The following is a 27500-nucleotide window of genomic DNA, read 5'->3' as shown; positions in this document are numbered from 1 at the left end:
GTGTGTTTGTGCACACACGTGTGTGTGCATTCGTGTGCGTGTATGTGCGCTCACGAATTTGTGTGCATGTGTGTATGCGTGTGTGCGTGCGCGTGTGTGTGCCTTGCGTGTATGCATGTGTGTGTATGTGTGTGTGTGTACGCATGTGTGAGCATGCATGCATGTGTGTGTGTGCACACAAATGTATGTGCATGTGTTTGCATGTGTGCGTGGGTGTAGATGTAAGTGCATATGTGCATGTACATGTGTACATGTGTAGACATGCATGTGTGTGCACAGTGTGAGAGAGAGAAGTGTTTCATCACAAGCTGAGACTGAACTGCACAAAGTCATAGCATCACAAGCTGAGACTGAACTGCACAAAGTCATAGCATCACAAGCTGAGACTGAACTGTACAAAGTCATAGCATCACGAGCTGAGACTGAACTGCACAAAGTCATAGCATCACAAGCTGAGACTGAACTGTACAAAGTCATAGCATCACAAGCTGAGACTGAACTGTACAAAGTCATAGCATCACAAGCTGAGACTGAACTGCACAAAGTCATAGCATCACAAGCTGAGACTGAACTGCACAAAGTCATAGCATCACAAGCTGAGACTGAACTGCACAAAGTCATAGCATCACAAGCTGAGACTGAACTGCACAAAGTCATAGCATCACAAGCTGAGACTGAACTGCACAAAGTCATAGCATCACAAGCTGAGACTGAACTGTACAAAGTCATAGCATCACATCACAAGCTGAGACTGAACTGCACAAAGTCATAGCATCACAAGCTGAGACTGAACTGCACAAAGTCATAGCATCACAAGCTGTGAACACTTTGTCCTGAAATGACAGGCAATGAAACAGCAGACTGGTGGTGCATGCTGTGCATTTCTGATGTAAGGTAGAAAAGGATCAGCCCAAAGTGAAAGGGGCAAACATTCACACTGAAGTCTGCATATAAAGAGATACAGACACACAGGCCTTCAAATAATGATGGTGATGGTAACAGCAACAACAACAACAACAATAATACCCTTAAACCCAGGTCACAAAATTGCACAATAATGGCCCAAACTCCTCCTCTCTCCTAACCCCATCCATCATTTATTTGTTTATGTATTTATTAAGATGTTTCACTGCAGCGCATATTCTTGAAGCTCTATGCATTTTACAACATCATGTCATTGCCAACATTGCTGCATGTTTCCATGACACTTTTCATTTCTCTTTTCCTGTCCATTTGCAGGTAACCCTGTATAACGACCACAGCAGAAAGATGTTGATGAATGAATGTAAGATTTGTGGAATGGATGGGTGAATGATGGGGAATTAAAAAATTGTTGGAAAAAAAACAACAAAAAAACATCCACCACCACACACACACCAGCCTACATACAAACCGATTCATCTCGTGTTTCAAATTAAAACTTTAACATAAACCAATCACCTAGGAAATTTCCATCCGTTTCCAAACCTGTATTTGTTTGTTATTGCACCGGCATCGCGCCTTTCTCTCTCTCTCTCTCTCACCTGACTTTGTTTCTGCTGGATGAGTGCCAGAACCTCTTCCGTCAGGTAGAAGTCTTTGGACCGGGCGTCAGTGAACACGTAGATGAAGGAGTTGGGTAAGGACACTTCCAGCGCCTTCTTGATGGCTCCGATGCTCATCTCGGGGCAGTCGCCTCCCCCCTGCACGTAGAGGTCTCGCAATGCTCTCTGGAACTTGTTGTGATCGGTCGTCACCAGAACTGGTCCCACCTCTGAAACCAAGAAAGTAAGAAATAGTTGAAGGGCGCAATAGCCGAGTGGTTAAAGTGTTGGACTGTCAATCTGAGGGTCCCGGGTTCGAATCACGGTGCCGGCGCCTGGTGGGTAAATGGCTGAGATTTTTACGATCTCCCAGGTCAACATATTGCAGACCTGCTAGTGCCTGAATCCCTTTCGTGTGTATATGCAAGCATAAGATCACATACGCACGTTAAAGATCCTTTAACCCATGTCAGCGTTCGGTGGGTTATGGAAACAAGAACATACCCAGCATGCACCCCCCCGAAAACGGAGTATGGCTGCCTACATGGTGGGGTAAAAACGGTCGTACACGTAAAAGCCCACTCGTGTGCATACGAGTGAACGCAGAAGAAGAAGAAGAAACAGTCACAACAGATATCATTGGAGTGGGCAAAGACAAGGATGCATGATGACAGAAAGAAAAGAGAAGAAAAAAAAGGGGATGGTGTAGAAACTGGAATCATAAGCAGTGATGGTGGTGGTGGTGGTGGTAGTAGTAGTACTTAGATATTAGCAGCAGTTGTAGATAAAGCAGCAGCAACAGCAACAGTAGCAGTTAAAGTAGCAGCAGCAGCACTTTAGTAATAAAAGTAGCAGCAGCAGCAGTAGCCACGGCAGCAGCAGTAATACCACTAGAGTCTGGAAATGTTTCCAGTCTCTTTGATAAGAGCACCGCCACCGCCACCACCACCACCTACTAGTAGTAGCAGTAGTAGCGTCTGCAGTAGCAGTAGCAATAACAGCAGCAGAAATAACCCCATCAGCAGTTGTGGCAATAGCAGTAGTAGTTGCAGCAGCATCAATTGTAGCTGCATGCAGCAGTGGTAGCAAAAACAGCAGATATAATGGCAGCTGCTGCAACAGCAGCAGTAGAATTAGTAATAGCAGCAGCCATAGTTGTAGTAGACAAGTAGCAGTAATAGTAGTAGTAGTAGTAGTAGTAGTGGTGGTGGTGGTGGTGGTGGTGTGCCATATGCAGTTAATCTTCGTTCAAATCACTGTCATTTTCATGTAGTGTGGTGTTGCTGTTGTTCAAACAGATGAACAGATCAGTGGGGAACAGAACCGTGCGACAGCAAAGTGGGTTACCAGTAGGAAAGGCCAAGCTGAGAAAAGAGAGAGAGACACAGTGAGAGACAGAGACACAGAGAGAGACAGAGACACAGAGAGAGACAGAGACACAGAGTGAAACAGAGAGACGTTTCAGACGGGGTTTTTTTTTTTTTTTTTCTTTTTCTTTCTTTATTGACATTGGCCTGACCACAGCCCTTAAGTCAAGGGGGTACATTTCTCGGCTGCAGCGTCAAATGTATTGAATGGAAGAAAAAACCAACAAGTTTATGAAGCAAAAGGAAACAGTTCAAACAGTAAGTTAATCATTCATATGTATATATGAATCCACCGCAAGCACACACACCTTCATCGTCATGAGCAGGAGAGAGACAGACAGACAGACAGAGAGTTGTGTGGGAGAAGAGCAAGGAAGACAGAGACGAGAGAGAGAGAGAGAGAGAGAGAGAGATGATGTCACATACATTAAAATCAACAACTGGCAGATGGTTGTTATTTATACCTTCTTCTTCTTCTGCGTTCACTCGTACGTACACGAGTGGGCTTTTACGTGTATGACCGTTTTTACCCCGCCATGTAGGCAGCCATACTCCGTTTTCGGGGGTGTGCATGCTGGGTATGTTCTTGTTTCCATAACCCACCGAACGCTGACATGGATTACAGGATCTTTAACGTGCGTATTTGATCTTCTGCTTGCATATACACACGAAGGGGGTTCAGGCACTAGCAGGTCTGCACATATGTTGACCTGGGAGATCGTAAAAATCTCCACCCTTTGCCCACCAGGCGCCGTCACCGTGATTCGAACCCGGGACCCTCAGATTGACAGTCCAACGCTTTAACCACTCGGCTATTGCGCCCGTCGTTATTCATACCAACTTACTGCACCTGACAATAGTCAAGCACCACACTTCACGTTCTGATTCATTTTCTTTCAACATCTTTATAGTATCTGTCCATCCTCCTCTCTTTCTCTTGTGTACACTGTTCATGGGCTTTTTTGTGTGTTTGTGTTTGTTTGTGTTTGCTTTATCTTTAATACAGCAGTGGGAAATAAAATCACTAAAGAATGAAAATGGCATTGTAAAAAAAATGGTTACACAAATTAAATAATACAAACACGGATTACATGTACTTATTTTACACAACTGTTCTGTTTCACACACACACACACACACACACACACACACACACACACACACATACGCACACGCAAACACACGCAAACACACGCAAACACACACGCACACACACACACACGCACGCACGCACACACACACACACACACACACACACACACACACACCGCTTGCCGGAGAGAACGAGAAAGGTGGGAAGACAATGTAAATTCATTCTGATGAAAAATACAGCAGGGGGGCGGGGGGGTTGGGGGTGTGAAGGAGATGGGAAAATATGATGGAATACAGTTGACGGTGGGAGGAGGGGTGGGGGAATGGGGGGGGGGGGGGGTAAGAAGAGGGTTGGGTTCGGAGCACTGAGCTGAATGGGAGCTCCATGGTTCGGAGCGGGGATAAAGGGGGTGGGGGGGGGAGAGGTTAGAGAGCACGCGTGGGGGTGGGGTGGGGGGTATGAACGGAACACTGGAGGGGCAAAACAAATAAACGGTAGAAGACCAGTGACAGATGGACAGCATTTGTTAAACTCTTCAAGGCCTTGTGTAGCGTATAGTGAAGTGAAGTAGTGCAGTGGTGTGTGTGTGTGTGTGTGTGTGTGTGTGTGACTGTGTGTGTGTGTGTGTGACTCTGTGTGTGTGTGGGGGGGGGGGGGGTTTCCGGCAGTTATGGAAACAAGTCTTGACCGTCTTGACACTGTCATGATCGGTGCACACATGGTATGTTAATGTATGCCACGGCGTTTCTTTCGTGCCTGCAAATTGGATGGTCTTTTGTGTGACATTTCCCTCGCCACAACTGAACAAGGAATCAATCCATTGCCAATCCTGTTTTTGTTTTTTGTTTTTCCTTTTCGGGGGGGAGGATGGGGGGGCGGCGGGGTGGAGGGGAGGGGACGGGGGGGTAACATACGAGGGGGAGGGACAACAGCTCCGATACACGCACTGTCCTGTCCTGCTCCCCTCCCCCCCCAACCCCCTCCCCCTCTCCTTTTCCTCCTGCCCCCCAGCCTCAGCCCTCTGTTACGCCGGGGGGGCGGGGGGGGGGGGGGCTGGGCCTCGCCTAGTCATTGTTTGTTGGTTCTTTGTCGGCTGAAAGGTCAAATCTACAACACGGCCAGTTTGCACATGCAGACTTTATTCCAGGACTTCATAGTTCCTCTGCCTCCTATTCTTCAGTCTCTCTTGCTGCATTTCCTTTCTTCTCATGCGCGCGCGCGCGAACGCGCGCACACACACACACACACACACACACACACACACACAAACACGCGCATAATCATGCGCGCAAGACATCTCTAGTACTCTTGCGCTCACACACACACACACTCATTGAGAGAAATATATATACATACGTAATCTCTCTCTCTCTCTCTCTCTCTCTCTCTCTCTCTCTCTCTTCCACAAGGGCTTGAAGTTGTAATTTTCTTTCGTCCCATCTTAACCCCCCTGTTTTTTGTTCTATTAAAAACCGATCAATTGAGTCATTTCACTGGAACGTACGGTTCAAAGTGTTTGTTTGTTGTTGTTGTTTTTTGTTTGTTTTGTTGTTGTTGTTGTTTTAATAGAAGCGTTCATGGCCTGATTATGGCGTACCTTTAGCACCTACAAATTATCCCTGATTATGGCGTACCTTTAGCACCTACAAATTATCCCTGATTATGGCGTACCTTTAGCACCTACAAATTATCCCTGATTATGGCGTACCTTTAGCATCTACAAATTATCCTAACAGCTTTTTTTTTCAAAAGAATAAGGTTTTGTCGTTAGTTTGCACACTAGTTGTACAAAACGGAAGAAAAGAGTCGGTTCTGAACATCAAACGACTCTTTGAATGTGTTTTGAGTGCAAATACTCCAGGTTTAAGGTTAAGAACAGTTTCGAAACACTACTGGGCAGAAGACTGGTTTTAAACGGCGTTGTTAATAGATACTGTCCCTTCACGTTTACATCATACATGCATACTTGTATAAACACGACATTGCATAATAACGCATTTCGACACATGCACTCTGATACACTTTTTAAACGCTATTTAGTCTGATCTCTATTTTGGCATCACCACTCTTACTGTCTGTCAACACAGCGCCGAGTCAATTTCGGCCCAACATTTTGCAACAAAGGAAATCGCTTTGGACACGTTAAAGAACCCTCGTGCTGACATAATCGTTTCGTCTTTTGACGACACGTGGGATATCAAAATGAAAGGGAAATAACCCAACAGCGCTGCCGTGCCAGCACTTTTAAAAGATAAACCAAGTTACTTTCCAGAAAATGCGCAGTTGCGATCCTCTCCTTCTCACCCCCCTCCCCCCCCCCCCCCAACATCCCCCCTTTGCCCCCCCCCCTTCCCCCCCCCCCTCCCTGCCCCATCCTCCCCAAACACCTGCTTGCCTGTCTCTTTGTGTTGCGCTGCCGTTGACATCCTCTGTCTTAGGGAGATGGTTGGGAACACTTGCCATGTTACTGGGAAAGCGAGGGGGTGTGGTGGGGGGTGGGGGGGGGGGGGGGTTGGCGGAGTCAGACAGAACCGTAGTGACAAAGTGAGTGAGTGGTAATGAAAACAAGAGGCTGAAAGGAGAGGGGGCAAAAGGCTGAAAGGAGAGGGGGCAAAAGGCTGAAAGGAGAGGGGGAAAAAGGCTGAAAGGAGAGGGGGCAAAGGCAAAAGGCTGAAAGGAGAGGGGGCAAAAGGCTGAAAGGAGAGGGGGGAAAAAGGCTGAAAGGAGACAAAGGGGCAAAAGGCTGAAAGGAGAGGGGGCAAAAGGCTGAAAGGAGAGGGGGCAAAAGGCTGAAACTCTGTTGAAGGTAGGAGAGAACTGTGCAGTACATTAATTATCATTAATATGAGGGGAGGGGGAACCAGTGATCTAAAATACAGACCTATTTAGATCAGTGGGGAGGACACACGTCCTCCTTAATCACTGTTGCTGCGCCACTCATTTTGTTTACTCCCTGACCAATTTCATACTGAATCAGTTAACGTACAGAAGACGCACGCACGCACGCACGCGCACACACACACACACACATAATCTCTCTCTCTCTCTCTCTCTCTCTCTCTCTCTCTCTCCCCTACAGGTTTAAGTTAGTACGTATTTTACATTTTGTTGTCGCTGCGTGATCACCATATTGTGTACTTTTGACCTCTTTCTAGGAGCCGGAGGCCTGGAGATTAAAGTTTTGTTCTCTCTCTCTCTCTCTCTCTCTCTCTCTCTCTCTCTCTCTCTCTCTCACACACACACACACACACACACACACACACACACACACACACACACACAGTGGTCAGATTCTGCCTTGGCACCACCACCTCTCCATCCTTTGAACTAATACAGACATATATTCTCACAAACCAGACTAATACAGACAGATATTCTCACAAACTAGACATATTTGAACAAATAAGTTAATACCATACATGCAATCTGCATTGTATCTATCTGGGAGTCTGTCTGGGCCCAGCGGGACAGACAGACAGACGAAGCCAATCCTATACCCGCCCCCTATGCCGTTCAGCAGGGGCGCACCGTGCGTCAAGTATCAAACACTATGCCTGTGTCTATTTCCACAATGCCACTTTGTGCCAACCCAAACAAGCCGTTTTGGGTGAGGACCACAGTGACTGTAAGGCCATCACAACAAGCTGTATGGGTGAGGACCACAGTGACTGTAAGGCCATCACAACAAGCTGTATGGGTGAGGACCACAGTGACTGTAAGGCCATCACAACAAGCTGTATGGGTGAGGACCACAGTGACTGTAAGGCCATCACAACAAGCTGTGTGGGTGAGGACCACAGTGACTGTAAGGCCATCACAACAAGCTGTGTGGGTGAGGACCGAGGACCACAGTGACTGTAAGGCCATCACAACAAGCTGTATGGGTGAGGACCACAGTGACTGTAAGGCCATCACAACAAGCTGTATGGGTGAGGACCACAGTGACTGTAAGGCCATCACAACAAGCTGTATGGGTGAGGACCACAGTGACTGTAAGGCCATCACAACAAGCTGTATGGGTGAGGACCACGGTGACTGTAAGGCCATCACAACAAGCTGTATGGATGAGGACCACAGTGACTGTAAGGCCATCACAACAAGCTGTGTGGGTGAGGACCACAGTGACTGTAAGGCCATCACAACAAGCTGTGTGGGTGAGGACCACAGTGACTGTAAGACTATCACAACAAGCTGTATGGGTGAGGACCACAGTGACTGTGAGGCCATCACAACAAGCTGTATGGATGAGGACCACAGTGACTGTAAGGCCATCACAACAAGCTGTATGGGTGAGGACCACCGTGACTGTAAGGCCATCACAACAAGCTGTGTGGGTGAGGACCACAGTGACTGTAAGGCCATCACAACAAGCTGTGTGGGTGAGGACCACAGTGACTGTAAGGCCATCACAACAAGCTGTGTGGGTGAGGACCACAGTGACTGTAAGGCCATCACAACAAGCTGTGTGGGTGAGGACCACAGTGACTGTAAGGCCATCACAACAAGCTGTATGGATGAGGACCACAGTGACTGTAAGGCCATCACAACAAGCTGTGTGGATGAGGACCACAGTGACTGTAAGGCCATCACAACAAGCTGTATGGATGAGGACCACAGTGACTGTAAGGCCATCACAACAAGCTGTGTGGGTGAGGACCATAGTGACTGTAACGCCATCACAACAAGCTGTATGGGTGAGGACCACAGTGACTGTAAGGCCATCACAACAAGCTGTATGGATGAGGACCACAGTGACTGTGAGGCCATCACAACAAGCTGTGTGGATGAGGACCACAGTGATGTAAGGCCATCACAACAAGCTGTATGGGTGAGGACCGAGGACCACAGTGACTGTAAGGCCATCACAACAAGCTGTATGGGTGAGGACCACAGTGACTGTAAGGCCACCACAACAAGCTGTATGGATGAGGACCACAGTGACTGTAAGGCCATCACAACAAGCTGTGTGGGTGAGGACCATAGTGACTGTAAGGCCATCACAACAAGCTGTGTGGGTGAGGACCACAGTGACTGTAAGACTATCACAACAAGCTGTATGGGTGAGGACCACAGTGACTGTGAGGCCATCACAACAAGCTGTATGGATGAGGACCACAGTGACTGTAAGGCCATCACAACAAGCTGTATGGGTGAGGACCACAGTGACTGTAAGGCCATCACAACTAGCTGTGTGGGTGAGGACCACAGTGACTGTAAGGCCATCACAACAAGCTCTATGGGTGAGGACCACAGTGACTGTAAGGCCATCACAACAAGCTGTATGGATGAGGACCACAGTGACTGTAAGGCCATCACAACAAGCTGTGTAGGTGAGGACCACAGTGACTGTAAGGCCATCACAACAAGCTGTATGGGTGAGGACCACAGTGACTGTAAGGCCATCACAACAAGCTGTATGGGTGAGGACCACAGTGACTGTAAGGCCATCACAACAAGCTGTATGGATGAGGACCACAGTGACTGTAAGGCCATCACAACAAGCTGTGTGGGTGAGGACCACAGTGACTGTAAGGCCATCACAACAAGCTGTATGGATGAGGACCACAGTGACTGTAAGGCCATCACAACAAGCTGTATGGATGAGGACCACAGTGACTGTAAGGCCATCACAACAAGCTGTATGGGTGAGGACCACAGTGACTGTAAGGCCATCACAACAAGCTGTGTGGGTGAGGACCACAGTGACTGTAAGGCCATCACAAGCTGTGTGGGTGAGGACCACAGTAACTGTAAGGCCATCACAACAAGCTGTGTGGGTGAGGACCACAGTGACTGTAAGACTATCACAACAAGCTGTATGGGTGAGGACCACAGTGACTGTAAGGCCATCACAACAAGCTGTATGGGTGAGGACCACAGTGACTGTAAGGCCATCACAACAAGCTGTGTGGGTGAGGACCACAGTGACTGTAAGGCCATCACAACAAGCTGTGTGGGTGAGGACCACAGTAACTGTAAGGACTATCACAACAAGCTGTATGGGTGAGGACCACAGTGACTGTGAGGCCATCACAACAAGCTGTGTGGGTGAGGACCACAGTGACTGTAAGGCCATCACAACAAGCTGTATGGATGAGGACCACAGTGACTGTAAGGCCAACACAACAAGCTGTGTGGGTGAGGACCACAGTGACTGTAAGACTATCACAACAAGCTGTATGGGTGAGGAACACAGTGACTGTAAGGCCATCACAACAAGCTGTGTGGATGAGGACCACAGTGACTGTAAGGCCATCACAACAAGCTGTGTGGGTGAGGACCCAGGACCACAGTGACTGTAAGACTATCACAACAAGCTGTGTGGGTGAGGACCACAGTGACTGTAAGGCCATCACAACAAGCTGTATGGGTGAGGACCACAGTGACTGTAAGGCCATCACAACAAGCTGTATGGGTGAGGACCACAGTGACTGTAAGGCCATCACAACAAGCTGTATGGGTGAGGACCACAGTGACTGTAAGGCCATCACAACAAGCTGTGTGGGTGAGGACCATAGTGACTGTAAGGCCATCACAACAAGCTGTATGGGTGAGGACCACAGTGACTGTAAGACTATCACAACAAGCTGTATGGGTGAGGACCATAGTGACTGTAAGGCCATTACAACAAACTGTATGGGTGAGGACCACAGTGACTGTAAGGCCATCACAACAAGCTGTATGGGTGAGGACCACAGTGACTGTGAGGCCATCACAACAAGCTGTTGGGTGAGACCACAGTGACGTAGCCATCACAACAAGCTGTGTGGGTGAGGACCACAGTGACTGTGAGGCCATCACAACAAGCTGTATGGTGAGGACCACAGTGACTGTAGGCCATCACAACAAGCTGTTGGTGAGGACCACAGTGATGTAAGGCCATCACAACAAGCTGTTGGTGAGGACCACAGTGACTGTAAGGCCATCACAACAAGCTGTATGGGTGAGGACCACAGTGACTGTAAGGCCATCACAACAAGCTGTGGGTGAGGACCACAGTGACTGTAGGCCATCACAACAAGCTGTATGGGTGAGGACCACGTGACTGTAAGGCCACACAACAAGCTGTGAGGATGAGGACCACAGTGACTGTAAGCCATCACAACAAGCTGTATGGGTGAGGACCACAGTGACTGTAAGGCCATCACAACAAGCTGTATGGGTGAGGACCACAGTGACTGTAAGGCCATCACAACTAGCTGTGTGGTTGGGAAAGAACTATGCAGTCTTTATGTCGAGGTTCCTGTCACACCCAATGAACAGCCATGCTACACATTCCCTGTTTCGTCCTTCCTTCTCTGTGTTGAAGTGCGTTGGCGGAGAAAAAAAAAGTCCCCCCCCCCCTCACCCAATCCACCCACCCACCCACCTCCGCCACTCCTCCTCCCCTCCCCCTCCCTTTGCACATGAAATATAAACGATTGGGTGCAATATCCTGCTGGTATCCCCAAGACAGCAACAGCTGCAGTACACCGTGACGTAAGCGTGACATTGCGCAATAACATTCTGCGCGGTTTCGGTGGACGGATACATTTGTTTCGTCCAACTCTGTCTGTCCGTCTGTCTGTCTGTCATCCTGTCATCCACCGTGATGTATCTCCACATTTCCTAACCGATCATTCTTTTAACTGTCCATTATTATGCCTTCTGGCATTTAATGTAGCAGCGAAGAACCGCCACTCTTTTGTCTGTTTTGGGGTCAATCTCTGAATGCTACCCACACCCAATGAAGTGTGCTTCAGGGTCTCCAGTTCTCCTTCGACTGTTCTGCTCCGGGCGTTCTTCTTTGGGCCTTCCTCCCTCTCTCACGTCTTCCTTCTAGAGTCCGGTGAAATTTTCTCTGTTTTAGGCACGTTTGGAATGGTTCGCAGATTCATTAAAAAAAGTAACTACAGGTTATCGTCAAAATTTAGAAGCGGCGGCCTATCTTTAAATTTTTTTTTTTTTTTTTTTTTTTTAAATCTCTGAAGCAGGCATTCGTTAAGAGAGAGACACGCTGGCACTGGGGAAGGACTAGCAAGCGATCGAGGCATTGCTGACTGGTCAGCACCCCAGGAAAAAAAAAAATTCGGCTGACTGGTGTAAAGTAGCGAGTGCATTTAAAAGCGAGCCTGTAACCCAGCGTATGTTTCCAGTAATGATGAATGAATGACACGGATACTTATACAGCGCCTATCCTCGGTCGGAGACCAAGCTCTAAGCGCTTTACAAATTCGGGGTCATTTGCACAACAGGCTGCCTACCTGGGTAGAGCCGACTGACGGCTGCCATTGGGCACTCATCATTCGTTTCCTGTGTCATTTGATCAGATTTCAGGCACGCACACACACACACACTCAGACATGTAACAATTTACGTGTATGACCGTTTTGTTTATTTACCCCGCAAATGTAGGCAGCCATAGTCCGTTTTCGGGAGGGGTGCATGCTGGGTATGTTCTTGTTTCCTTAACCCACTGAACGCTGACATTGATTACAGGATCTTTAACGTGCGTATTTGATCTTTTGCGCGTGTATACACACGAAGGAGGTTCAGACACTAGCACGTCTGCACATATGTTGACCTGGGAGATCGGCAAAGGCGCCGTTACCGCGAATCGAACCCGGGACCCTCAAAATCAGAGTGAAAGTCCAACGCTTTAACCGCTCGGCCATTGCGCCCGTCACGCGTGTCCACCGATAATGACACAACACATTGTCATCCTCCGTTGCTATGAGGTCATCAAGAGGACACACATCAGAGGAGACCCTGCACTGTGTGTGTGCTACGTTTGTTTTGCCAGCTGGCACTAATCTGTGATGGAATTCTATTTATAGTGTTCACACTGCAGGCGGTCACACAAACACACACACACAAACACACACATTCACAAACACACGCAAGAAAAATGTGTGCACAAGTGTGCACGCGCACGCGCGTGCGTGCGTGTGTGCGTTAGTGTGTGCAATCTGTGTATTCATTTATGCACTGTGTGTGAGAGAGAAGGGAGAAAGATAGAAAAAGGGAAAGAAAGTTTCATATCCCAGTGATCAGAAGGAAATCCTCTAGCTCTGAACCCCTCCCACGCAACGGAAGCAGACTACCGTGATATGACAAAGGAAAAGTGCTTACAGCCGCCCATCGCTCAGCTTGTATCGGGGATCTTATCATCATCTTTGATGAACAGCCTATAAATAAATAAACCAACGTATCGTCACCAGCTGACACGCTTTTCACCGAGACCCCGAGGAGTCTCACCAACTCTACACGAGGAGTTAGTGGGTACGGAAGGCAGACAACGCTGGCCCCCTAGTAGGCCACAAGATGGTCTCCGAATTAAGACAAACAGGAAATGGTTCTTCCAATATTCCACAGAGGGCAATGAGGAGGAAGTGCAGACATGGATATAGACACAGATTCGTTGCAATGCAATTCACAGGCGTACATGAGACGCGCGCGCGCACACACACACACACACACACACACACACACCTGTATGCCAACGTGCATGCGTGCCTGCATGTGACAGACGCACGCAGAGACTGATAAAGAGACAGACAGACGGCATTAGAGACAGAGAGAGGGGTGACCGGGCGTGAGGGGAGTGTGGGGGGAGCCGGGGAGCAGGCACACACACACACACACACACACACACACACACACTACAAAAAGAGAGAGAGAGAGAGAAAGCAAGAGACAGACAGAGACACGGAGAGAAAAAGAGAGACGCAGAGAGAGAGAGAGAGACAGACAGTGTTACAAACACGACAAAACCGACAGATAACCTTTCTCTCTGCAGTCCATTATTCTCCCTGCCAGCAGTTTCTCCTCCCTCTCTCTCTCTCTCTCTCTCTCTCTCTCTCAGCATGCACGTTTGACAACACAGACAGCGTGCTCTTCCAAAGCAAACAGAAGGATCACTCTGATGGTTCCCACATCTTCACGTTACCGCCAATAAACAGATGATCCTTACCAGTCCTTCCCCCTCCCCTCTACCACCCCCTTCCAACTGAACCCAAACACACACACACACACACACACACACACACACAGAGAGAGAGAGAGAGAGAGAGAGAGAGAGAGAGAGAGAGAGAGACAGAGCTGGGAATATACTCTTTTCGGTGTCCAGACAAAAATACCCGAACGTCAAAGCGCTTGTATGCACGCAGAGAGAGTGAGAGAGAGAGATGGGGAGGGGGAGAATTTGGGAGGGGGAGGATGGAGGAGGGGAGAGAGAGGGGGGCGGACAGAGAGAGAGGGGGGAGGGGGGGGACAGAGAAAGAGACAGAGGGGAGAGACAGACAGAAAAATATAGAAAGACAGACAGGAAGATACAGACAATGAGACACAGAGAGAGGGGGGAAGGGAGAGAGGAATGGACAGACAGACAGACAGACAGACAAAGGTGGGTGAGAGGAGCAGAGACAGATACCGAGACAGAAAGAGACAGACATACTGAGATGAAGAAAACAGAGATAACGAAACAGACACAGCGTGAGAGAGAGAGACAGAGACAGGGAAAGAGACAAGACCGACAGAAACGGTGGGAAGGGAGGGAGGTGGGGAGGGGTAGGAGAAGACACAGACATACACACAATGTCGAAAGGAGATCCTCCAACGTTATCAAAACGATTCCCGTGCAGGCGCAGTGCCGGAAGGTATTATGCATATGATAAAAAGAAAATAAGGGGCGGCGTCTTTATCTTGAAATGCCGACACTGATTGAATAACACGCCTTGCAAGTCCCCTCGGGGGCCATGCCCTCAAGCTCAGTTTCAGTTTCAGTTTCAGTAGCTCAAGGAGGCGTCACTGCGTTCGGACAACTCCATATACGCTACACCACATCTGCCAAGCAGATGCCTGACCAGCAGCGTAACCCAACGCGCTTAGTCAGGCCTTGAGAAAAAAAGAAAAGAAAAAAAAGGGTGAATAAATAATAGATAAATACTTTTTTTTTTTTAAATACTACTACCAGTACTAATAACATGTATAAGGCGCAAAAACTTGATGAAGCCAACTATAAGCGTACATAAATAAATAAATAGATGAAGAAACAGAGATAACGAAATAGACACAGCGGAGAGAGAGAGAGAGAGTCAGAGACAGAGACAGGGAAAGAGACAGACAGACAGAAACAGTGTCTGTCTCTGCTCCTCTCACCCCCTCTCTCTCTCTCTCTGTCAGTCTGTCCATTCCTCTCTCTCCTCCCCCCTCTCTCTGTCTCTCATTTGTATCTTCCTGTCTGCCTTTCTATATTTTTCTCTCTGTCTCTCAGCTCTGCACAAACGGAGGGAGGTGGTGGTGGTTGGAGGGGGTAATGTAGATGAAGGGGGCAATGGGGGGTACAAAAGGAACACCAGCCTCCTTGACGGCTCCCTAGACGTTTCAGAAATAATGAGTCTCCAGAGGAACATCCATTTTCGTTATAATCATCATTTTGTGTGGTCTGATGATGATAACACACACTCCACTCGTGGTTTGTTTGGGGTTGTGTTTTTTTCCCTTGTTGGAGATTGTTTACTGTGACAAGGTGCGAGCCGAGTGCGTGACTGTGTGAGGCAAGTGGATGGTTTGGGTTTGGGGTTTTTTTTTTTGTTTTTTTCTTTCCTTGTGACTGTGTGAGGCGAGTGCATTGATGGATCAGTTGTGGCAAGGGGTTGGGGGAGGGGGAGGGGGAGTAAGTGTGTGTGTGTGAGAGAGAGAGAGAGAGAGAGAGGGAGGGAGGGAAGGGAAAGAGCGAGCGAGTGAATGAGAGAGTGTATGTGTGTGTGTGCGCGTGTGCGTGTGTGTGTTGTGTGTGTGTGTGTGTGTGTGTGTGTGTGTGTGTGTGTGTCTGTCTGTCTGTCTGTCTGTGATGAACCGCGCCTTTCTTTATATATAAAAAAAAAGTGGCAGTGACTAACTCATATAGGATACATAATCATAATCCGTTATCCAAAACAGCACTGATAAGGAAGCTTGCCAGTGACTTAGTGACAAAGTTAACAACTTCCTAAACAGTTCTTAGTGACAAAGTTAACAACTTCCTAAACAGTTCTTAGTGACAAAGTTAACAACTTCCTAAACAGTTCTCCAATCAACCAATCATTCCTTTTCTTTTCCCACCTCTTTTTTTTCTTCTTCTTTTTTTTTTTTTAACTACCTATTATCATTTTCATCGTCAGAAACATCTTTTTAATGGCGGGGTGAAAAACGGTCATACTCGTAGAAGCCCGCTCGTGTACATACCAGTGAACCTGGGAGTTGCAGCCCACGAACGAAGAAGAGATGACTTCCAAAGGAAACTGTTTCATTTAGTTCCAATGTCTGGCAGGCGTTTAAGCGCGCGAACCCATATTCACAACCCCTCATCTTAAAAATTATATATATATATACATATATGGAGTGATGGCCTCCATAGAGGTAACGCGTCCGCCTAGGAAGCAAGAGAATCTAAGCGCGCAGTGGTGGTCTGGACGCTAGTCATTCGGATGAGACGATAAACCGAGGTCCCGTGTGCAGCATGCACTTAGCGCACGTAAAAGAACCCACGGCAACAAAACGGTTGTTCCTGGCAAAATTCTGCAGAAAAATCCACTTCGATAGGAAAAACAAATAAAACTGCACGCAGGAAAAAAAAAAAAAGGGGGGGGGGGGGGGGGGGGCGCTGTAGTGTAGCGACGCGCTCTCCCTGGGGAGAGCAGCCCGAATTTCACACAGAGAAATCTGCTGTGATAAAAAGAAATACGAAATAGAAAAAAAAAAAAAATGATGGAAAGGTGGCAGATGCCTAACCTATCTCAGTGATCAGCAAGAGTCCTGGGTTCCATCCTGACTGACACTGTCTGGTTACCATTGGTAAGGGATGAATATGTTTCCTGTCTCCCAGGTCAAAAGGTAAGGAGACTGCACAATCCCCTTCCTGCATGAACAAGATATATATATATATATATATATATATATATATATATATATATATATATATATATATATATATATATATAAAACAGAAGTGTCCATTATTAACCATCCATGTTAGCCTATGGCGCGATTATCGAAACACAAACTGTCACTAAAACTAGCAACCACGACAAGAATCATCAGCAAGTCGATGGTGGTCGTGGACATAAAACAAAGATGACTTTGCAAAACACTGTTACGTTTCACTGAATTCGTCTTTGATTCTCTCTCTCTCTCTCTCTCTCTCTCTCTCTCTCTCTCTCTCTCTCACACACACACTCTCTCTCTCTCTCTCTCTCTCTCTCTCTCTCTCTCTGACCCACATACTATGCGAGACGTGGAAAAAATAAAAATGGGAGCATGGAGAAAGAGGGGGTGGGGAAATAAACAGATAAACAGACAGAAGGTAGAGGAGGAACAGAGATTTTGTCAGACAAGAACAGAGAGGGAGGACACAAACCATACTAACGGGGGGAAAGAAACAGACAGAAGGTAGAGGAGGAACAGAGATTTTGTCAGACAGGAACAGAGAGGGAGGACACAAACCATACTAACGGGGGGAAAGAAACAGACAGAAGGTAGAGGAGGAACAGAGATTTTGTCAGACAGAAACAGAGAGAGAGTACACAAACCATACTAACGGGGAAATAAACAGACAGAAGGTAGAGGAGGAACAGAGATTTTGTCAGACAGAAACAGACAGGGAGGACACAAACCATACTAACGGGGGGAAAGAAACAGACAGAAGGTAGAGGAGGAACAGAGATTTTGTCAGACAGAAACAGACAGGGAGGACACATACCATACTAACGGGAGGAAAGAAACAGACAGAAGGTAGAGGAGGAACAGAGATTTTGTCAGTCAAGAACAGAGAGGGATGACACAAACCATACTAACGGAGGGGAAGAAACAGACAGAAGGTAGAGGAGGAACAGAGATTTTGTCAGACAAGAACAGAGAGGGCGGACACAAACCATACTAACGGGGGGGAAATAAACAGACAGAAGGTAGAGGAGGAACAGAGATTTTGTCAGAAACAGAGAGGACACAAACCATACTAACGGGGAGAAAGAAACAGACAGAAGGTAGAGGAGGAACAGAGATTTTGTCAGACAGAAACAGAGAGGGCGGACACAAACCATACTAACGGGGGGGAAAGAAACAGACAGAAGGTAGAGGATGAACAGAGATTTTGTCAGTCAAGAACAGAGAGGGAGGACACAAACCATACTAACGGGGAGAAAGAAACAGACAGAAGGTAGAGGAGGAACAGAGATTTTGTCAGACAGAAACATAGACGGCGGACACAAACCATACTAACGGGGGGAAAGAAACAGACAGAAGGTAGAGGAGGAACAGAGATTTTGTCAGACAGAAACAGACAGGACACAAACCATACTAACGGGGGGAAAGAAACAGACAGAAGGTAGAGGAGGAACAGAGATTTTGTCAGACAAGAACAGAGAGGGCGGACACATACCATACTAACGGAGGGAAAGAAACAGACAGAAGGTAGAGGAGGAACAGAGATTTTGTCAGACAAGAACAGAGAGGGAGGACACAAACCATACTAACGGGAGGAAAGAAACAGACAGAAGGTAGAGGAGGAACAGAGATTTTGTCAGACAGAAACAGAGAGGGAGGACACAAACCATACTAACGGAGGGAAAGAAACAGACAGAAGGTAGAGGATGAACAGAGATTTTGTCAGACAAGAACAGAGAGGGAGGACACAAACCATACTAACGGGGGGGAAAGAAACAGACAGAAGGTAGAGGAGGAACAGAGATTTTGTCAGACAGAAACAGAGAGGGCGGACACAAACCATACTAACGGAGGGGAAAGAAACAGACAGAAGGTAGAGGAGGAACAGAGATTTTGTCAGACAAGAACAGAGAGGGCGGACACAAACCATACTAACGGAGGGAAAGAAACAGACAGAAGGTAGAGGAGGAACAGAGATTTTGTCAGACAGAAACAGAAAGGGAGGACACAAACCATACTAACGGAGGGAAAGAAACAGACAGAAGGTAGAGGAGGAACAGAGATTTTGTCAGACAAGAACAGAGAGGGAGGACACAAACCATACTAACGGAGGGAAAGAAACAGACAGAAGGTAGAGGAGGAACAGAGATTTTGTCAGACAGAAACAGAAAGGGAGGACACAAACCATACTAACGGAGGGAAAGAAACAGACAGAAGGTAGAGGAGGAACAGAGATTTTGTCAGACATGAACAGAGAGGGCGGACACAAACCATACTAACGGAGGGAAAGAAACAGACAGAAGGTAGAGGAGGAACAGAGATTTTGTCAGACATTAACAGACAGGGAGGACACAAACCATACTAACGGAGGGAAAGAAACAGACAGAAGGTAGAGGAGGAACAGAGATTTTGTCAGACAAGAACAGAGAGGGAGGACACAAACCATACTAACGGGGGGAAAGAAACAGACAGAAGGTAGAGGATGAACAGAGATTTTGTCAGTCAAGAACAGAGAGGGATGACACAAACCATACTAACGGGGAAATAAACAGACTGCACTGCTCACGTTTTTTTTTGGCGATCCCTTTGGAGGAAAGAACGCAGTGACAAGAATGGTAAAGAGACTTCTGTTGTTTTCTTCACAGCAACGTGATAAATCGTGTAACATAAGACCGCTGTTCTCACCGTGCATACCAGCACAGGGAACGAGATAAGGATACAAAAGAAATTAATAAATGCGAGTGCTAAAAACAGGGGACAGTTATAATGACTTGGGGGGAACAAAAGGAAAGGGAGCTATGCGCTAATGAGTCTCGAAAGACCGCGCGGTAATTCACTAACTGTCTCAATTACAGGACTAGATACTGCGTGAGAGCAAAGAGCCTGGAAACTCTTTGGTGGGAGTGAGAAGGAAGGGGGGGGGGCGTGTGGGTGGGGGAGGGGGTAGTAGGGACATACCGGGTGCGTTCTGGCTGTCTCAGAAGTTGCCAGCAAGTGCCATCGAAGACGGCATTTATCATAATTATCGTTTTACCGTTTTAATCCGCCCGCTGGAAACCTGCTCAACGCCGCCCGCTTTCTCCCCCTTGCATTACTCTGTGTACACATACGCACGTACATATCTGCGTGTATGTGTGAGAGATAGAGAGGGGGGGGTGGGACGTGGGGTGGAGAGAATGCTGTGATAAATATGGAGAAACGGAAATAGTCTGCGGGTCGCCATGATGTTTTGAGAAAATGGGAAACGTCTGAAAAAATGGAAACCGTACCCACCTTGAAAAGTCTGTACTCCCCTCCCACTTCCCCCCCCCCACCCCCCCATCCCCCTCCTACCCCTCACCCCCAACACCCACACCCGATCCTCCTCTTCCTCAGTCCCCGTCTCCTGTTAAAAGCGTCATATTAGAACCAAAGTACCAGAGGAAAGAAAGAAAAGAATGAAAGAGACCCCGAAAGACAATGGTATGAATTTGTGTTTCAGGAAAGAAAGTCAGACAAGGAACTGGAGGAGGCGGAGGAGGAGGAGGCTGATATTGTGTGTATGTGTCAACAGCCCTGCATTAACACATGCGGGCACGACTTTCCGCTAACAGGCCAGCCGCTGTCATTCTATACTTCCCGTTCCCAAGACGAATCAATTTATCAACACGTTTGGCTTTCTGGTACAACAGCTCAGGTCAACGACTGCTCAGCGACGTTCCCGGCGCCAGAGACATTGGTGCAGAGCAACACTGTATCCCCCACCTGCACGGAGTTTGTGAAAGCACCAGGACTGCCACAACCCACCCTGCTTATTATACCCCATTTCCCACTTCCTTCCTCTCTGCCTCCCCCCTCCCCCCTTCCCCCAACCCCATGATTCAAATCTGATCCGAGACAAAAGCTGCTGATGTAAGCGCTTGCTCGAGTGCTTTGTTGAGCTTTTTTTTTTTTTTTTCTTTTTTTACGAGATTCTTTTTCTTGAAAACAACGTTGGTCTTTCGTGTACATTTCGTCACTTTTGTCTGACATGTATAGTTCAAGATGTGGCGCACGCGCGCGCACGTACACAGACACAGACACACAGCGCACACACACACAGAGGGTGAAATGAGTGCTTTGCCACATTAAGTAAATGCTGCCTGCAAACTGAACAAAGATAATTTACTGAATAACATGGGTATCCTGAATTCTTCGTAAATCCTTACACTAGATCTGATGGAAAATATGAAAACACTGGAGAAAAAAAAAAGAAAACAACTGTCTCCTATCCTATTCTTTCATTCTATCTCCAACAGACCAATTGTTATTTGCACTGAAGTTCGTTGTAAGAGTCCATCTGCACAAAAATATCCTTGAAGTCAGAATCGTTGTATATATGCGCTTCTTTCATCATTTCTAAAGTGCACATATTTGGACACAGGTGATCCGTCCTTGCTGTCAATAACGCCTCTTATCTAACATTTCCCACATCTTTCCGTTCTGTCCTCTTTTTTTTTTTCTTTTTTTTTTCGCATGTACTAAAAGCAATACTTAAGAAGAGGATATCAGATGGGCTCTTACAAGTCTGCATGAGATCAAGGGATGCGTTGCACAAGCAGTTTTCCAAAGTCTATAGATTTCATCGCATAATTAGGAACATTCTTAAAACCAAGCACATTTTGCGCTACTAAAATCGTTTATAAACGTAACCAAGCCCTCGACTTTTGCGTGACGATGGAAGACAAATCTTGCCTCTACTGCAGGTAAGACTACAAGTCAAGATCAGCAGACAGAAGACTTAATTAACAACTGGGGATAAAGCAAGGCACTGATGAGCCGATCAAAAAACAGGGAGAAGACACAGGGGGTGTACAACAACTGATTAAACTCGGTTAAAAATTGAGCAATAAAGATTAAGAAATTAAAACAAGAATCTCCCATGCTCCTGTCAGTAACACCCAGAAGACTCGCTCTGTCAGCATCCAAACCAAATCCGACCGTTAGCTTGCAATGTTCTCAGCATGTATGAATCACTCCTGCACAGTCACCAAGGGCATCAGCCTTAATAACTGGAAAACTTCCAGAACCGCTGCCTTCGCAGATTTCTTGGGAGAAAAAAGTTTTGGTTACACACCACCTTGCCTCAAACACTGAATTTCAGAAAAAGAACCTCCATGCCGGACCTCACCACTGAGCTCAAGTAAAGGTGGTGGCACTGGACAGGACACGTCCTGAGAATGCCGCCAGACGCACTTCCAAGAGTTGTCCTCTGGACACCAGACGGAGAAAGAGTGTGATGACGATCAAGGTGCATATAGCGCAGAACGGATGGGAAAGGAGAGTGGCCATAGACTGGGGGAAGCTAGCTAAGACAGCAATGGAGATCTCTAATGGCGGCCTCGTGTGCCACAGGGTACGTACGAACAGAATTTGCAAGCAAGCAAATAAGTAAAAGCAACAAAAACACAGGATCTACTTCCTCTCATTGAGAGGATTACGTCATACTGATGCTTAAAATTACCAAAACCACACACACACACACACACACACACACACACACTGCTTGAAAAATGCCAAAACCAACCACACACACACAAAAAAAAAACAACCCACATATTTAACTTGGATCATTTCGGAAATAAACGAGAGGGACACTCCAAACTGAGCGTTAAACGCACCACATGTGTTAACAGCTTCACAGCTCGTTCCTTTTCTCCGTGTAACAACGAAAAGCTCTTGTGGCCTGGCAGAGCTGCTTTACCACAGGCACTGTTATCTATAATCAGGGCTGTCCATTAACTGAAATTGTTAAATAGCCTGACAAGTCGCCGCACACAGCGCGTGAATCGTGAAGGCCAGGCAGTATGTCGTGAGGGAAAGCGAAAAGGGTGCCATCAGTTAGAAAAAATGACACTCCCTTGTCTCACTTGCATTATTTATTCCAGGACACTGCCTGTCTTCTGGCGGGTGGAAAAAAAAGCCAAACGATAGTGCATCGGACAGATTTGAGATCCCTGGGCAGGTGAGACATTTTGGGGGACAGCGTGTGACGTTTGGAGGACAGGCGTATGACATCTTTTCCGAGTGCGTTGACATCCAATGAATAAAGGGCTCCCATGAATATTAATGAGGCTTTTTTTCTTCCCCCCTTTAAATTCTTCAGGAACGAAACACGAAGCGTGATTATGTTATCTGAAGATTGGAACGGCTACTTTTTATACATGTCAGAGACATAAAGGACAATATATTGGAACGGCTACTTTTTATACATGTCAGAAATAAAGGACAATATATTGGAACGACTACTTTTTATACATGATGTCAGAAACATAAAGGACAATATATTGGAACACGTACTTTTTATACATGTCAGAGACATAAAGGACAATGTATTGGAACGGCTACTTTTTATACATGACGTCAGAAACATAAAGGACAACATATTGGAACGGATATACTTTTCATACATGTCAGAGACAAAAAGGACAATATATTGGAACGGTTACTTTTTACACATGATGTCAGAGACATAAAGGACAATATCACGCATAGCGTTTTATTTTGTGATCGAATGGACGATTTTGGAGACTTGGTTAACAACTGATTGGTTAAGTGCAAAAAGAAAACAGAACACACCTATCAACAAAGAAAGACCCTTTCGACTGACATTGTAAACGACGTGCCTTAGCCCCAAATTAGTTTGTCTTTGTGTTTTTTTAAGGATTTTTAAACAAGCTTTAAACGGACATACATAAAATGAACTGATCTTGAAGCACAAGAAATTATGGTTATGATATAATAAGATGAACTCTTCGAGAACTTTGGCGACGAACTTCATTAAGAACTCCTGTATCCAAAAACTCCAGTGTGCAGGCATGCATTTTACAAGGTTATGGAAGCCTGTAGCATTGGTGCTTATCTGTCGTGTGTTGTGGATCAGTGTCGGTTTTCAGCCGTGTGTGGGTGCCAGGCGAAGACCAAATGAATAATTTTATTTACAAGCAATTTCTATTCATCGACAGAAACCGGGCGTGTTCGGATCCCCGTATAAGAAATGTCCGATGTAGGTTGATGAAGAAACCTGGGGCCCATATGTAGACGCTGTGTCTGCACGTGTCCAAAGTGAGAGAGATGAATGAATGATATGGATACTTATAGCGCCTATCCTCGGTCGGAGACCAAGCTCTAAGCGCTTTACAAACACGGGGTCATTTACACAACAGGCTGCCTACCCTGGTAGAGCCGACTGACGGCTGCCATTGGGCGCTCATCATTCGTTTCCTAAGTCATTCAATCACATTTCATGAACGCACACATACACACTCAGACAGACATGTAACATTTTACGTGTATGACTGTTTTGTCGATTTGCCCCGCAATGTAGGAAGCCATACTCCATTTCGGGGGTGTGCATGCTATGCTGAGTATGTCCTTGTTTCCATAACTCACCGAACGCGGACGTGGATTGTCGGATCTTTAACGTGTGTAATTGATCTGGGTGCGTATACACACGAAGGGGGTTCAGGCACAAGCAGGTTGACCTTGAAGATCGGAAAAAATCTCCACCCTTCAATAATTATTCTGCCCACCAGGCGCCGTTACCGAGATTCAAACCCGGGACCCTCAGATCGAAAGTCCAACGCTTTAGCAACTCGGCTGTAGCGCCCGTCATCCTGAGTTGCAAGAGATCGGGGAACCACCGCTGTACCGGCCAGTGTGAGACTGTGAGGACGAGAGCTGCGCGCTCTTATCTCGTCTTTTAAGCATCTTCCCACGGATGAGGAGAGGCAGGAGGGCGTGTATCCTGTGAGGTTTCTCCCAAGGAATGGAAAGGAGCGTCTACAGCAACCTATGGCCGAGGAACCAGTACTGGGGGGCACACTGGTCGGAAGGCGGAAAGTGAACTTTGAAGCAAAGAGGTATACGCTTGAGGGAAGGCGGAAATTGAACTTTGAAGCAAAGAAGTATACGCTTGAGGGAAGGCGGAAACTGAACTTAGAAGCAAACAAGGAGGTATACGCTTGAGGGAAGGCGGAAACTGAACTTTGAAGCAAACAAGGAGGTATACGCTTGAGGGAAGGCGGAAATTGAACTTTGAAGCAAACAAGGAGGTATACGCTTGACGGAAGGCGGAAACTGAAGCAAACAAGGAGGTATACGCTTGAGGGAAGGCGGAAATTGAACTTTGAAGCAAACAAGGAGGTATACGCTTGACGGAAGGCGGAAACTGAACTCTGAAGCAAACAAGGAGGTATACGCTTGAGGGAAGGCGGAAATTGAACTTTGAAGCAAACAAGGAGGTATACGCGTGAGGGAAGGCGGAAAGTGAACTTTGAAGCAAACAAGGAGGTATACGCTTGAGGGAAGGCGGAAATTGAACTTTGAAGCAAACAAGGAGGTATACGCTTGAGGGAAGGCGGAAATTGAACTTTGAAGCAAACAAGGAGGTATACGCTTGAGGGAAGGCGGAAAGTGAACTTTGAAGCAAACAAAGAGGTATACGCTTGAGGCCAGTGTGCCAGTGGACCCTGATTGGATGAGAACTACAGTGGTGTGACAGAGGAGCTCTTTCCGTCTGAGGAGTATAATGTGGGAACCACATGTTTCGAATACGCGCATTTCGCCTACGCGCGTTTCGTCGACGCTTTCTTCTCCAGAAACCGGCCCCCTTCCTTTTCGATCATCATGTCAGCAGTGTCGTATCGCTTCGCCCACACACTCATATTCCACACCCCCACATATGATTTTAACACGTGTTGATGCCATTAATAAACTCATTAAAAATGCACTTGGATATTTATGACACTGTAGTCGGGTGCACAAAGGTGATGGTGCACGCCCAAACGAAGGTACCTGACAGTCTGCAACCAAAACCGTGTGTGTGTGTGTGTGTGTGTGTGTGTGTGTGCAGTAATCATAAGCTGGAAACAGAAATTGGGAGACGCAACGGCATACCACGAAAATTAGGTTATTTAAGGTTTGTAACATGTCTGGGGACGAGATCCATTCTATTGTGGAATGTTCCAAGTATCATCAACTGCAGTCGTCCATACTCCAATACGAGTGAAACTGAAAGGAAAATCAAAATCTGAAACGCGCACGCGGGCATGTGTGTGCGTATGTGTGTGTGCGCTCGCGCGTATGTTGGTGTTAAATTTTTTTTCAATTATTTCACTTTTAAGAGCTTGAATAAAATGATTCATTTAAGCACTTCAGAAACAGGCAGACAGCTGCTGAAACGGATACGCGAAAGGAAATAAAACATTGATAGATCAACGTCAGATGTGCGGTGCAGGATATCAACACAGCAGATGACGCAAGCAAGCAGCAATGGGTTCGGTGAACGGTCGCAGCACGCTCTCCACTTCAAGCTGATTTCCAACCTTGAAGTCCTCAACACTACACTGCAGGGTTCAGGTCTGGTTGTTGAGGAGAGAGAGAGAGAGAGAGAGAGAGAGAGAGAGAGAGAAGCTGTGCCCGCTTACGGCTTTACAGTTGGGGGTGTCTGTAAGTGACTCATTCCCAGAAGCCCATTTTGAAACTAGCGCCACACATTTCCGGCTTCATTTTAACTTGATGTTTCGAGCGATGCTTCGTTCTCACGGGGATTTTCAGGGTTTCGTTCTTTTAAAATTTTCGCCCTCTGCCGTCTGTATTTGTACTGCCCTGCGTTGTACTGCTCTATGCTGTACTGTACTGTACTGCATTGTTCTGCTCTGTACTGTACTGTACTGTACTGCATTGTATTTCCGCTAGGTACCAATGGAAACCAATCACGAAACTGACGCCAGTTTAAAATGCATGTAAGTTCATTGGAAATATGTAACTAACTATATAACCCAGTAATGTATTGTCGGGACCTTTCTCCGTAAATGCAACCATACTGTATTTCTGGACAGCTGTCTAACTAGATCCCTGCTGCACTTGTGATTGTATAATTATCATTTTCAGTTTATGTTTGTGGATTTTCTATGCTCTCTCCCCCTAAATATTTCTTTAGACCCTGGTACACATGGAAATAAAGACATTCTAGTCTGTTCTATTCTTACGTTTAATGTTAAAAAAAATATTGCAAAACTCCATCCCAAAGTATTCTCTAAATAAAATGCAATGCATAATTTCCCCAGAGCTGACAGGTATGTATGTATGACAATGATGATGAAGAGGATGAGGAATATGGGGATTATTTCGCTCTGCAAAGCCAAGCATAATAAACCATATACAAGATGGGGAGTGTTTGGTAAAGGTCGGTGATGGAGGTGTGGTCTGAGGGAAGATGAGAAGCGGACTAGGGAGATAGTGGGATGGGGGTGGGGTGAGGTGTTGGTTGGGGTCAAGGGAGATGGGGCGGGGGGGGTATGGGGGGTGGGGGTGTTGGCTGGGGTCAGAGGAAATGGGGCGGGGGGGAGGGGGGTTGGTTGGGGTAAGTGGAGATGGGGCGGGGGGATGAGGGTGTTGGTTGGGGTCAGGGGAGATGGGGCGGGGATCGGGGTGTTGGTTGGGGTCAGGGGAGATGGGGGGGGGGTGTTGGCTGGGGTCAGGGGAGATGGGGCGGGGGGAGGGGGGGTGTTGGCTGGGGTCAGGGGAGATGGGGTTGGAGGTGTTGGTTGGGGTCAGGGGAGATGGGGTTGGGGGTGTTGGTTGGGGTCAGGG

General features: G+C 47.0%; 1 protein-coding gene across 2 annotated transcripts in view; it reads right to left on the bottom strand.

Annotated features, from left to right (window-relative positions):
- Nucleotides 1–27500, bottom strand: part of LOC143289929 (hemicentin-1-like) — a 226991-nt gene that overhangs the window by 160618 nt on the left and 38873 nt on the right. For both annotated transcript variants that reach the window (XM_076599184.1, XM_076599186.1), the window contains exon 3: nt 1524–1753. In XM_076599184.1, coding sequence (XP_076455299.1) covers nt 1524–1753 — 230 coding nt within the window. The remainder of the gene's footprint in view (nt 1–1523; nt 1754–27500) is intronic.

Source organism: Babylonia areolata, chromosome 14 (assembly GCF_041734735.1).
Source record: "Babylonia areolata isolate BAREFJ2019XMU chromosome 14, ASM4173473v1, whole genome shotgun sequence".
In the NCBI taxonomy this organism is placed as follows: Eukaryota; Metazoa; Mollusca; class Gastropoda; order Neogastropoda; family Buccinidae; genus Babylonia; species Babylonia areolata.
The sequence above is the reverse complement of the archived record's forward strand: the minus strand, read 5'-3'. Positions and strand labels throughout refer to the sequence as shown.